The 15,071-nt window shown below is 36.6% G+C and overlaps 1 protein-coding gene across 1 annotated transcript in view; it reads left to right on the top strand.

The window, feature by feature from the left end:
* LOC135085624 (protein son of sevenless) overlaps nt 1–15,071 on the top strand; it is an 86,244-nt gene that overhangs the window by 59,658 nt on the left and 11,515 nt on the right. Inside the window, exons 24-31 of the mRNA XM_063980400.1 lie at nt 601–722; nt 2,478–2,597; nt 3,426–3,528; nt 5,098–5,178; nt 9,099–9,369; nt 10,299–11,182; nt 14,431–14,542; nt 14,996–15,055. Of these exons, the coding sequence (XP_063836470.1) occupies nt 601–722; nt 2,478–2,597; nt 3,426–3,528; nt 5,098–5,178; nt 9,099–9,369; nt 10,299–11,182; nt 14,431–14,542; nt 14,996–15,055 (1,753 nt within the window). The remainder of the gene's footprint in view (nt 1–600; nt 723–2,477; nt 2,598–3,425; nt 3,529–5,097; nt 5,179–9,098; nt 9,370–10,298; nt 11,183–14,430; nt 14,543–14,995; nt 15,056–15,071) is intronic.

Genomic DNA, 15,071 nt, shown 5'->3' with positions numbered 1-15,071 from the left:
CAGTCTAGGATGGTACATTATCTGCCCTGTAAGTGCCTAATATTCACTCGCCTTGAGGAGGCCCGGTTTATGGTATTCAGGAAAGGCAGCAGCAGGCAGCGAATTCCAGTCCCTAGCTGTTCGCATTATAAAAGAGTTATCGAAACGCTTAATGTAACACACACATTCGTTTCCTTCGTCTATAAATCGTGAGGACAATAAATTGTGACAAGACCAACTTTGTCCGCAGACTACCTGTCCAACTCCTAGTTGATAAACTTCTCGAAGCGGAGAAGTTTCTCTCTCCCTCTTTCCCCCTCTCCTCTCTCTTCCCTCTCTTTTTTCTTATCTCTCGTACCCTCTTTCTTTACATCTCTTTCACTTCCTCTCTTTCCCCTCTCTCTTTTTCCCTCTCCTGTCCCTCTTTCCCCTACTCCTCTCTCTTCCCTCTCCCTCTTTTCTTATCTTTCGTACCCTCTTTCTTTTCATCTTTTTCTCTTCCTCTCTCTTTCCCCTCTCTTTCTCTGTCCCTCTCTCTCTCTCTCTCTCCTGTGTGTTCCTGTGAGCTAAACTCGGCAACTTTAGCGCAGTAAATTATACCAGAACTAACTTTTCCCTCAGACTACCTGCCCAACTCGGAGTTAATAAACTTCTCGAAGCGGAGAAAAGTAGCGGAGATTACCGGAGAGATCCAGCAGTACCAGAACCAGCCCTACTGCCTCACCATCGAGCCGAAGACAAGGGTGAGTCGTGTTAAATTCTTAAGTCTTTGTGTTACATTCTTAAGGTTTTGCTTGGAAACTACACTCGGCATCAAATAAATCGCACCTCCCGCGACAAGCACTTATCAAACGTATGCATCCCCACTTCCCGCCAACATTGGTACCATTTGAAAGCCTAGTTCTAAACTTCATTTCATTAAAGGAAAGGTTTTTACCCCAAAAATGTGTCTTTACAAGGATCCAGAGTCACTTCTTCAAAAAATAGGTAGTTACGCTTGAGCCATTTTTTATGACTATAAAACTGTTAAGTTGGAATTAATCGCTATCCATCTGTTAAAGAGGACACGTGAGATCTTTATTTGGTTTTATAACCATAAAAATTGGTCTAATTGATCCCAGAGGTGAGCCCAAAGTGAGGTCTATTTTCAAGTCACATTTATGGTATATGTTAATCATTTATTTAGTAATGAAATGTATTTTTCTTTAAGGATATTTATTGGGCTTTCAAATAACACCAATATTGTTGGGGTACCATGATTGTGTCAGAAGAAAATCTTGAAAGTTCGCGTCGCGGAAGGTGCGGTTTATTTGATGTTGAGTGCATTTGCACTAGAGAGCTATAATTTTGTGTTGATATGTATATTAATCACGCCGACAAACTTGTAGGGTATCCTGGATAGTGTTGAAAATTACTAAAGCGGCTGAACTTTACTGACCGTCATTCACGGTCAAATTGGTCATAAACTGTCAAAAACGGTCAATTTGATTTCAGTAATCGTTTTTTTGTTTACTTTTTTAAGTTTTTTCTTAGATTTTGTGATTGATAAATGTCTACAACATCTTATTTGAAATAAAAAAGTGTTTTGTAATGATTTATTATAGTTATACATTTAGTGAGATTCTAAATTGAAGCAATAAGTGTCCCATGGCAATGTCGCATCGTCGCGCACGTTAACTTTGATGACATCTTATTCTCTCTTAATATAATAAAAAATGACGTTCCTTCATTGAAAATTGCATATAAATTGGGTACCTAAAAGGTAGTACAGTAATATTTGAGTAAAATTGACTGAATTTGCCAGTAAATGACTCATCATTTATGGTTTTGACTTTTGACCATCGCGACCGGTCAGATTCAGTCAATGAACATTTCTAGTTACACAACAGACAGTTTGACACCATACCCCAATAATTCGAAACCACAACTGTTTTAAAAAGACCCTTCATTCTGGTCTTAAAAACTTAATTAATTTTAAATTACCTATAAATTACGATTTTTGTTCGCATTGTAATTGAAAAAAGTAGTTTAATTGAGTTGACAAAATAGTGACGTCACTTGCTTGTAGTGCCATACAAAATCTATGGGAGAGTTTCGTTTTGACAGTTTTAAAAAATACGTCAATGAGGGCTATCGTTTTTATACTTAACAGTTGGCACCCCTGGCGATTGACAGGACCTTACTCTACAGTGGCGCCATCTTGATGAGTGCAAATGCGATAGTCCTCCTACCACTTTAGCGCTCACCAGTTGGCGCCACTGTCTTCGCGACTAGCAAGTGACAGGACCTTACTCTACAGTGGCGCTAATTAGTGAGCGCTAAAACGATAGCCCTCATTGACTGAATTTGCCAGTAAATAACTCATCATTTATGGTTTTGACTTTTGACCATCGCGACCGGTCATATTCGGTCAATTTGCATCTCTAGTTGCAACACCTCGGTTTCCCCTACCGCTGCAAAAGAAACCAACGATAATTAATTCTGTCTTCCATTCCCAGCAATTCCTGGAATCCCTGGATCCGTTCCCGGGGATGGACGACAACGAGATCACAAACTACCTGTACGCCAGGAGCCTGGAGATCGAGCCGCGCCCGCCCGTCAAGCAGATGCCCAAGTTTGTGAGTGCCATGTTCATTAACATTCCCATCCAGTTATTCCTGTATCCACAAAGTGGACTGACGACATCGTGAAGGCGTTGGACGCAGGCCACTACCAACCGGGCAACATGGAAAGCATTGGGTGAAGCCTATGTTCAGCAGTGGACGTCCTGTGGCTGAGATGATAAGCTAAATAAGTTTTGGTTTAATTGTGTCTCATCATCATCATCATTTCAGCCATAGGACGTTCACTGCTGAACATAGGCCTCCCCCAATGCTTTCCTTGTTGCCCGGTTGGTAGCGGCCTGCATCCAGCGCTTCCCTGCTACCTTTACGATGTCGTCGGTCCACCTTGTGGGTGGACAGACTGGTTAATGGTGTCTGTTAAGTACCAACAAACAATTTGACACCGTTCCTCAATATTTCGAAATCACAACTTTTCTAAAAAGACACTTCATTCTGGTCTTACAATCTTAATTCATTTTAAATTACCTGTAAATTACGATTTTTGTTCGCATTGAAAAAAGTAGTTTGAGTTGACAAAATAGTGACGTCACTTGCTTGTAGTGCCATACAAAATCTAAGGGAGAGTTTCGTTTTGACAGTTTAAAAAGTACGTCAATTGATTGGTGGTGTCAACATGTCTATTCGGTTAATCGGCATTCGGATCTTCGACGTTCTTCTCTACTTAAAAAACAAAATTTTAGGGCATTATTTTTTACCAGTTTAGTTGTGTTTGTGTTCAGTATCAGTAATATAGTTACCTCTGTAAATATGACAAGAATTCAAAGTAACACCGTGTATAATGGTTATTATAGTGGATATTGAATGATCTAATGTTCGTTCCAGCCTCGCAAGTACCCGGAGTTATCGCTGAAGCAAGTCAAGGTGTCTCGACGAGCGCACGACACCGCCGCCGCCGCGCCCGCCGCCAACAACTCAGACACGCTCAGTGAGTCACGACACTACACTACACTACACGACCCTATACTACACGACTCGAGGTGACACTACATGATGCGGCAGCATGACACTACACAGCACGATATGATACAATACTACTTGTCATTACACGAGGCGACACAACACGAAACAGCCCACTAGCATTACATAACACTAATGACACGCTGCTACATTGCATACGACGCAAACTTACTCGCTACACTACACTACACGACATGACACAGTACGATGCAATATGACTTATGAAACGCCGATGCGCGACACATTACGATGTAACACTATTTTATTTTATTTAGGATAACAAACAATTGTACAATTCAGATATGCAGTAAAGTTATACATCGACATTTAGTTATTGTACAACCCGCACCGCTATCCCCATCTTACAAACATGCTTTGCCTCTTTGGACTACTAGCTGATTTATGGAAATGAACAGAACAATCCGTGGAGCCCACGGATACCTCTATTCATTCCCACAAATCATTTAAATTGGAATTTTCCAAGTGAACAGAGTTATTTATATAAACAGTCAGACAGTTAACACAGCATAATAATATTTTATAACAATATTCTGATTCATTGTTTAACAATGAATTTAATTTAATTAAATGAGATCTATCAGTTTTACTATTGAAAATCCACTAAGTTTACTGTTCATTACACACGTTTCATTACACTACTTCATTACACGAATGACACGCCGCTACTGTTTGAGGTGGAAACTAATCGTGTTTACTGGAGGGATTTAGCATATTAAATTCACTTTTAGGAAAATAAACTATTTATTACTTGCACACCATGATGCTTACACAACGGAAGTAGGAGGGGACCATAAAGCACTAATGTCTATGATTTGACATTTATACGTTCGGAAACGCATACAGTATTTCTAACAGCTACACGACACAAAGTGACATGAAATGATGCGACTCAGAATGACACTACATGACGCTATGACGATTAACTCCGACACGCTTAGTGAGTCACCACGACGCTACACTACACAATGCAACAGGGGGCGTAGTAAATTTACATCAAACGCTTTCGATATCGACTGTGTAAAAAAAAATAGTTCTTGAATGTTTTCGCTAGGGGCGCTGTACAATTCATCACATCGAATGCGTTTGTCGTAAACTCACACTACGCCCCTTGAATACAACATGACATGATACCACACCACACGACGACGTGACATGTCAAGACACTACACTACACGACATCATTCAGCACTATACTAAAGCCCGGTCTGTGAGCACGTAGAATTTTGTCCAATGACCCCAAGCTGCCCATCCTTGTCGCTCGCGCGTCATAATGTTGCTGTCGCGCTCGCACACTCACCGCGGGCGCCCGTCGCACAGTCGCGATAGCAATATAATTACGCGCGAGCGATGAGGATGGGCAGCTTGGGGTCATTGGACGAAATTCTACGTGCTCGCAGACCAGACTATACAAAAACAAAACCAGCCTTCCCCTTGTACTCTATTCCTTTGACTCGCCACTCGAGTCATTCAATTCTGTGTCTAATGCCATGGTATTAAAGTCGTGTGTCCCCCGCAGGTGTGTCCCAGCTGTCCCCGACGAGTATGAGCGGCTGGGACGGCGCGTCCGTGTCGTCGCTGGCTTTCTCCGACTCCAGGAGTGAGTATACTCATAATAATACAGGGTGTCTATTGGCAGAATAGACTAGTTTCCTAAAAAATTTTTTTTAGTCCGTCATGTTTAATATCAAAAAATATTGGACACATATATTTTTATTTGTCAATCTAACAAATAATTACATAGTTATGGTGCGTTGAAGTTCCGCACGACGTCACAACGTGCGGCACTTTTATGCACGCATTGACGTCACGGGCCTCTTCTTATGAACTTTGGCGCGCTTTATCTCTTTAAATTTTCATTAGTTTGAAAAAGTGAAAAATACGTGTAGAGTATTTTTTGATAAGTTGACGGACTAATTAAAACTCTTGCTTTTTGACCCAGGCAACATCCCTAATTTATGTCAAAGTCAAAATTTATTTATTTTTACAGACTTATTTAAATAGCACTTGCAAATCGTTAAATATTTTGCTCTTAAGTGATCATTATCAAAGTCAAAGTCAAAGTCAAAATTTCTTTATTTGTTTGGACTAATAAATAGTTCTTACAAATCGTCATTTTGCTCTTAAGGAGCCTCTACATGTCTCATAATCTTTTTACCCTACCAGCGCTTCGAGACCAACATTTGGCAAGTGCTGAGAAGAAGCGCCGCAACAAACTCAGTCACCACTGTCTGCCGGTTAATATAAATAAATAGAAATAGTAGTAGTAGGTACATTCGATTCAGGAGCAGTTCACTGAATTTACCATGCATTCTTGTATGGTGTATCTTATAAGAATGGGTATACAAGATTGCGTGGTATATTAAACAAGGTAGTGACGTGCTAATATCTAGACTTACATATTAAGATACTAGTAGAAATGACTCGCATACATAAATTTGAATAACTTGGATTGACCAGTCCCCGAAAGCAGCGCCTGTTCACAGACATGACGAGTGAACCAGCCATCGCTTCACTCGACCATATTAGAGGGAATGTAACGACCCGCCTCACTACGCCACCACCCCAGAGACATTTTAGTGAGAATGACAATTCCAAGTTATCTCTTTAAAAAAAAACTAATAATAAAGCTAAGTAACAGTCCAGATTGAGAAGCATGACACTATAACATTTGAGAAATTATTATTAGTTTATACATTACTTTTCATTTTAATTCTTTTTAGTGCGAGCATGAGAGGACCATAATCCTACTCCCAGGATGACTTATCATTAAGAAAATCTCGAGTTGTATAATAGGCTTTTTTAAGCATGTGATCTTTAACTATATCTTTAAATTTATTATACGGTAGCTCTTTATATTTATCAGGGACTTTGTTATAAAAATGGATACCTTGTCCCATAAAAGTAGCAAACACTTTATTAAGTCTAAAAGCGGGTATAGCCAATTTATTTTTATTTCTAGTGTTAATTTGGTGAATATCACTTTTCTTTTTGAATTCAGTAATATTTTTTTGAATAAATAGAATACAGTTTAAGATGTATTGTGAAGCGGCCGTGAGAATGCCAATTTCTTTAAACAATTCTCTAAGGGATGCTCTTGCTTTCATTTTATACAAGTATCTTATCGCACGTTTTTGCAAAATAAATATTGTTTCAAAATCTGCAGCTTTGCCCCACAGCATGATTCCATATGACATTAGGCTATGAAAGTAGCTAAAGTAGACTAAGCGAGCTGTTGAAACATCGGTTAATGACCGTATCCTTTTTATTGCAAAAGCCGCTGAGCTGAGCTTTCCCGCCAGAGTTTCTATATGGGGGCCCCACTGGAGTTTTGAATCCAGGGTAATTCCCAGAAATACAGTAGAGTCTACCAGATCGATTGCATTATTATTAAGTTCTATTTGTGTACTAACTGTTTTTACGTTAGGCAAAGAGAATTTTATACATTTTGTTTTCTTTGCATTGAGTTGTAAATTATTTGTAGTGAACCAACTTAAAACTCTTGTTAGTGCATTATTTACATCGTCAAAGTTATTTTTACTTCTATCGATATTAAAAATCAAAGATGTGTCATCAGCAAATAACACGATTTCGCAAGAGTCCTTAACAAAATATGGTAGATCATTAATGTATATAAGAAACAAGAATGGACCCAGAATGGACCCCTGCGGAACTCCCATTTTCACAGGTGACCCAGAAGACAAAACACCATTTATGTCAACTTTTTGAACTCTAAAGTTTAAATAGGATTGTATTAAATCCAAAGCCGAGTCCTTTACCCCATAATAGTGCAGTTTGCGAATTAGCGTTTGATGTTCTACGCAGTCAAAAGCTTTTGAGAGATCACAGAAGACCCCTAGTGCATTTTGAGAATTCTCCCAAGCCTCGAAGATATGTTTAAGTAGTGCAACCCCTGCATCGGTGGTGGAACGACCCTTGGTGAAACCATATTGTTCACTATGAAATAGTTTATTAGAGCCAAAGTGAATCATAAGTTGCTCCTGTATGATTTTTTCAAAAATCTTGCTCAGAGCGGGCAAGATAGAAATGGGTCTATAATTGCCAGGGTCGGTTTTGCTACCAGACTTAAATAATGGCATTAGTCTACTATGTTTCATGAGGTCGGGGAAGATTCCCTTCTCTATGCAATTATTGAATATTATCGCTAACTGTGGGGAAATTATATCAATAATGTGTTTGACTATCTTGACAGAGATGCCCCAGATATCAGTTGTACTCTTTACGTTTAAAAGATTAAAAGTTTTAGTGATATCTAATGGAGTAATATGTTTAAAAGAGAAGTGCGAGTCACAGGGTGTCACGTGGGTTTTCAATATTTCTTCGGCCTCGGAGGGAGATGACTTTAAGTTGGCAGTTGTTGCTGAAGCTATATTCCCAAAAAAATTGTCAAAAGCTTCCGCTACATCTTTATCTGCAGATATCAAATTATCGTGAACTTTGAGAGAAAAGTCATTATCTCTTGGTTTTAGTTTACCAGTCTCTCGGTTGATAACATTCCAAGTTTCTTTTATTTTATTACTGGCTGTTGAGTAATGACAACACTAAACATTTATTTATGGTTTAGAGTTTAAAAAGCTAGCTCAAAGTCTATGGTCACTCTCTGTGGAAAAATGGCCGACTGAAAAGTTTTGTTTTGATGTGCTCCGTTGTAATTTATATTTTGCATGTGTAAGATTGCAATAAACAAGCAAGTTGAAATAAATAATCATGGCGCTTTATTAATTAAACCCCATAACAACAATAGTTATGGGCCCAGAAGAATTTGTCACAAGAAATTAAGTTCAATCGCATCCACGAGTGGAGGACATTGTTGGAAAGGTTTATGGTACCGAAAATTACATCTACGAATATCATCGTCATCATGTCGTGTTCGAAAGACAACAGATATAACATTGCACAATTCAATGGGGAAGGATTTTCGAATTGGGCTTTTAGAATGAAAAGTATGCTAAATGAGGCAAATTGCCTGGGCGCTGTGATTGACGAAAATTTCTCCAAGAAAGCCGAAAATAAGAGCCTCGAAGCAAGGGCACAGGCTCTAATAATTAGCGCAGTGGCTGATAGTCATCTTCAATATGTACGCCAAGAAAGTGCATTTAAAATGTACAAAAACTTAGAGGAAAACTTCAAAGAAAAAAGTACAAGAGGAAAATTGTTTTTGAGAAGACAGCTGAACGAAATAAAGTATCTAGAGAGCAAACCACTGAAAGAACATTTTACCAAAATTCAAGAAATCTGCACTCAGTTGGAGGAGGCAGAATCAGTTTTGTCAGACGAGGAAAAAATTAACTACATACTTTTATCTATGCCAAAAAGCTACGAGGGCGTAGTCACCGCATTAGAGACAATGGGAGACCTGAAACTGAGCACAGTCATGGAAAGACTTCTCGCAGAGGAAGAAAAGAAGAAAAAGTTTAATGAAAACAACAAAGAGACGAGCTCGAGTGCCTTCAATTGTTACAACTGTGGGAAGCCAGGCCATAAGAAATACCAGTGCAGAGGTCGAGGACAAGGAAACAATTATTCTACAGGGCGAAATTATACTACTGGATCGGGACAAACATATAGAGGAGGAAATAACAATTCAGGAAGAGGATTCTACAATACAGGACGAGGATACTATACTGGACAAGGATACAATACAGGACGAGGACAAGGATACAACAATACAGGACGAGGACAAGGATGGAGCCATGGCCGAGGGAGAAACTACCAGAGTCAAGAACGGAGAGAGGAGAGTAATTATACGGAAAATAATCCTAGTGCATTTGTGAGTGAAAATAATCAGTGTGAAGAAAGTGTGCAAAAATATAAGTGTGCAGAAAAGTATTGCGAACTACAATTTTGTGTGGACTCAGGGTGTTCAGATCATTTAGTTAACACAAGAGAACATTTTGTGGACTATATACAATTAACAAAACCACGTCTCATTGCTGCTGCCAAAAATGGTATTAATTTACAAGCAATAGGAATTGGCAACATAGAGGTAATTAGTAAGGTAGGCAACAGGCAATATAAATGCATAATTAAAAATGTTTACTATGTCCCTGACTTAAGAAAAAATTTATTGTCTGTATCAAAAATGGAAAATGCTGGTTTGACTGTCAGTTTTTCTCAAGGTAAAGTAAGAGTTTTTGAAAAAGATTACATACTAATGATTGGTAATAATTCTGGAACTTTGTACACAGTGAATGTTTTAGTAACTTCAGTAAAATCTTGTTATTTAATTAATAAACCTGATGTAAATCTTTATGAATTGTGGCACCGACGTTTTGGTCATTTGGGTTCAAGTAATTTAAATTTATTGGCGAAAAATTGCATGGTAAAAGGTTTATCGGACTTAAAAAATAAAACGACACAGAGTGATTTATGTGAATCTTGTTTATTGGGTAAAAGTACTAGACAGCCATTCAATCATAAAGGCTATAGAGCCAAGAAACCTTTAGAGTTAGTTCATACTGATGTATGTGGTCCAATTTCACCAACCACTTGGGATGACAAAAATTATTTTGTCACTTTTATTGATGACTTTACACATTTCACTATGGTATTTTTGATAAAACATAAATCTGAAGTTTTCAAAAAGTTTTTATATTATTATAACATGGTAACTAAACATTTTAATAGTAACATTTTAAAATTGAGAATGGATAATGGGCGCGAATACTTGTCTAATGAGTTTAGGGATTTTTGTAACAGAAATGGAATAGTCATGCAGCATACAGTACCTTATAATCCGGAGATGAATGGTGTGGCGGAGAGAATGAACAGAACCCTCATGGATAAAGCGAGAACAATATTGATAGATGCAGGAATGAAAAAAGAATTTTGGGGAGAAGCAGTATTATATTCTACGTACGTTACAAACAGGAGTCCAGTTGCAGGAAGAGATACTACACCTAGTGAATTATGGGAAGGAAGAAAACCTGATGTTTCGAATTTGAGAGTATTTGGATCCATTGCTTACAATCACGTTCCTAAAGAATTGAGGAAGAAATTGGATGACAAAGGCAAGAAAATGATAATGATTGGATATAATGTAGGAGGATACAAATTATTTGATGAAGAAAATAACATGGCAGTGACGGCAAGAAATGTGATATTTGATGAAAACCTAAAGAAACCGGAAAAGACAATTTTTATCCCTGACTATACAGAGTGTGAAAATGAAGAACAGAAACCAGACAGAACAGGAGGAGAAACTAGTATAGAGAATGAAGAAGAAAAGAACCAAACTTCTGAAAACAATGAAAATGAGCAAGAAAGTGAAGAACTGGAAAAGGAAGAACAAGAAAGACAAAAAAGGAAAAGACAGAAACCATTATGGCAGAAGGACTATGTTGCGGATTTTGACGAAGAAAGTGATGAAGCTCTATTTGCATTATTAAGCAGTCAACATGAAGATACACCGGTAAGATATGAGGACATTGAAGAGAGAGAGGACAAAAATGATTGGTTAAAAGCTGTAAAAGAGGAACTTATAGTTTTAGAAGAAACGGAGACATTTGAAATCGTACCAGAACCGAAAGATAAGAAGATATTAGATGGAAAATGGGTATTTACAAAGAAAGAGACAGAAAGAGGTAAATTATGTAAAGCTAGATTAGTCATTAGAGGTTTCCAACAGGAAGAGAAATTTGAAGACATCTATTCACCGGTATTGAAACTACAAACGTTAAGGACATTGTTATCAGTAGCTGCTAAGAGGGATTATACTATACACCAAATGGACGTGAAAGGAGCCTTTTTGTATGGGAGGATTGACGAAGATGTATACCTAAAACCACCAAAAGGAATGAATGTTAAAGAAAATTGTGTACTCAAACTCAAGAGATCGTTATATGGACTGAAGAAATCACCTAAATATTGGTATGAAAAATTCAATGAGACTATTACTTCTTATGGTTTTAAACGCTCGGATAATGACTATTGTTTATATATTAAAGGGGAAACATACTTACTTTTATACGTAGACGATCTATTAATTCTTGGACAAAATATTAAAGATATCAATTCAGTAAAAGACTTTTTGAAAGCTCAATTTAAAATGAAAGATTTAGGGGATAATAATTTAACTTACTTGGGTATTTCTATAAGAAAGAGTTCTGAAGGAATTTTTATTGATCAGTCAAAGTATCTTAAAAGAATTTTAAAACTGTTTAATATGTCAGATTGTAAAGGCTGTAACACACCTATGGATCATAACTTTAAATTTGATGAAAACTTGGAAATTGACTTGTCTTATGAAAAACAATGTAGATCTCTCATAGGTTCTCTCATGTATGCAACTGTAGGATCAAGACCAGATTTAGCTACATCTGTCTATTATTTAAGTAGATTTCAATCAAAACCTAATGCCGAACTTTGGCGTGCTTTAAAGAGATTATTGAGATATGTTAAAAAGACAATTAACTTTGTATTACTTTATACTAAAAATGACTTAAGTGAACCACTTGTTGGATATGCAGATGCTGATTTTGCTAGAGATAATGATCGAAAGTCAACATCTGGATATTTATTTAAAGTTTATAACAATACTGTTGTATGGAAATCTAAAAAGCAAAGTAGTGTTGCACTTAGTACAACTGAAGCTGAGTATGTTAGTTTGTGTGAATCTGTAATGGAAGCTTGTTTCATGATTAAATTACTAAATGACCTAAATGTAGATGTTCCAACTGTAACTATTTTTGAAGACAACCAGAGTACAATTAAATCGTTGAAAGGTTGTGATATAAAGCGATTAAAGCATATTGATGTAAAATTTAATTTTGTTAAACAAAAGGTTGAAGAAAATTTGATAAATATTGTTTATGTTAATTCTAAAAATCAGTTAGCTGATATCTTAACTAAGCCTTTAAGTAAAAATGTATTCTATAGTTTAATTGAAGGTTTGGGACTGTATGAATATGTAAATAAATGTTTATGTTGAGGAAGAGTGTTGAGTAATGACAACACTAAACATTTATTTATGGTTTAGAGTTTAAAAAGCTAGCTCAAAGTCTATGGTCACTCTCTGTGGAAAAATGGCCGACTGAAAAGTTTTGTTTTGATGTGCTCCGTTGTAATTTATATTTTGCATGTGTAAGATTGCAATAAACAAGCAAGTTGAAATAAATAATCATGGCGCTTTATTAATTAAACCCCATAACAACAATACTGGCGTTCCCTATCTTGTCCCGAATATAAAAAGACTTAGCCATGAAGCAAACTTTCTTAAAAATTTTTGAATACTTTTTTACATGCTCAAGAAAAGATATACTATTATTATACTTTTTCATGCCATAAAGTTCATATAACGTATTTCGACTTTTGTATATTCCCTTAGTAGCCCAGTCACTAAACTTTGATTTGGTATTTGGTTTTAATGGCTTTACCGTAAAAACTTTGTCATGTTCGGTTTTAATACATTCGAAAAGGTTATTGTAAAGAGCATCTGGGTCTCCCTGAACATACGGGACTAAATGCAATTTATTTTCAAGATTATTTTTAAAACGTTCTAGACGACTAATGGTTACAGGTCTACATACGGCATTTTTTTTACTTTTATTATTCAAATTATTACAAATAAATTCTACTTTAATACCACAGTGATCTGACGTAAGATTGTGTATGACAGCTTTATTGTCAGGGACACAGCTAGAGAAAATATTATCTAGACAAGTAGCTGTGGTTTCCGTAATTCTAGTTGCTTCCTTAAATTGACTAAACAAGTTAAATGACTGAAAAAGGGAAAGTAGTCTTACAGAATATGATGATGAGCTATCTAGTAAATTGACGTTAAAATCTCCACAAACTAAGACCTTTTTGTTATCATGTCATGTCTTAATGTTTTTTGTCTACCAGCGCTTCGAGACCAACATAATAAATAATAATAATAAATATCCTTGGACATTTTACACTGCGCTTCTAGTCCCAAACTAAGCAAAGCTTGTACTATGGGTACTAGACAACGGATATAAACATACTTAAATACTTTTTTTTTGTAAATCATCAATCATTTAAACTGCGATCTCCGCTGTAGTGCATCTGTTATAGTCTTTTTCACGTAAGATGATCCGTATGACACTTCAAGGTTATCCATATTACGCATACTACATATTATTATGCAGAATATTTTTGAAAAAAAATTTGTATTTCATTAACAATATAATAAAAAAAAATAACTTACTTGTCTTGAAATATATAGTAAAATCTGAGTCTATTGATTATATTTTAATTAAATACGATGTAAAAATATTTTTTATTTAATGTACGCAATGTGTGAAACGGAATAGATTTAGTGCTGGGGTATTTGTTGTATAACAAAATCGATTATTTTTGCGGTTCATTAATCGATTGCAGTGAATACTTAGTTATTAAAAACATCACAAAAATCAACTATATTTTTCGATTGTTGACTTTAATAAACGCATTGAAAATAAATTAATAGTTTTTAATTTAAATAAATAGAACCAGTACTTTTTAGGAATCGTTTTTTTGAACACGAAGTCCATGGAATTTGAATATTATCAATAAAAATTGTTACAAAAATATATGTAATTAAAAAAAACATGTTTTTTTTAAATGACACCTATACAAAATATTTCTCTAAAAGTAGGTTTACTAACTCTTAGAAAAAAATCGATAGATAAATCGCTATGGTTTAGTTATGTGACATCTCTATAACTTTCAAATTCGAAACGTCATACGGATCATCTTACGTGAAAAAGACTATAGTCCAGCAGTGAACTGTAAAGGACAGTTGATGATGATGATGATGATGAATAAAAATATAACTTCGGCTAAGTTCACGAGAAGTGTAGCTGAGGTATAACAAGATCATTATTTGCAGGTATACACCGGTCCGAGGGCAGTGGCTTGATCAGCCCGCGGCTGTCAGGCTCGCTGGCACACCTGTCGTTCCTGGACAAGCTGGACAAAGCCAGCAGCGTGTCCACCACCAAGTTAGTATTGTTCCCGGATCATTTATAGCCTATCCCTACCCTATATTAATATCATCTTCTCATGAAGCTGTTTGAACGCCAGGGTCCTGATAAATCGTCCTAGTTGAGGTAGAGAACGCTAGCCTCGACTTAAATATTGTTTCTTGCTCTCTCCTGGAAGCTTTTTGGTCGCTTGCTGGCTCACATGTCGTTCCTGGACTGAGCTGAACAAAGCTAGCACCGTCTCTACCACCAAGTTAGTATTGTTCCTGGATTTTTTTAGCCTTTTCCTTGTCAGTGTCTCCTCAAGCAGCAGCGTCTTAGCTGATTGGTTCAACTTTTGTTCCTCGACAAACTAGCCTCACCAGCAAGTCATTACCATACCTATCGTATCTTTATACAAACATGTATTTGGGGAAAAATCGTTGACAAGATGTTGAATTTCTAATAAATGTATTTTTATTATTATTGCAGGCTGTCTTCAAGGGACGAACCACCATCACCGAGGGACAGGCATTCTCCGAGACACGACAGGTTAGTGAAAAATTGC

The sequence above is a fragment of the Ostrinia nubilalis genome, chromosome 29, assembly GCF_963855985.1.
Source record: "Ostrinia nubilalis chromosome 29, ilOstNubi1.1, whole genome shotgun sequence".
Lineage (NCBI taxonomy): Eukaryota > Metazoa > Arthropoda > Insecta > Lepidoptera > Crambidae > Ostrinia > Ostrinia nubilalis.
The sequence above is the reverse complement of the archived record's forward strand: the minus strand, read 5'-3'. Positions and strand labels throughout refer to the sequence as shown.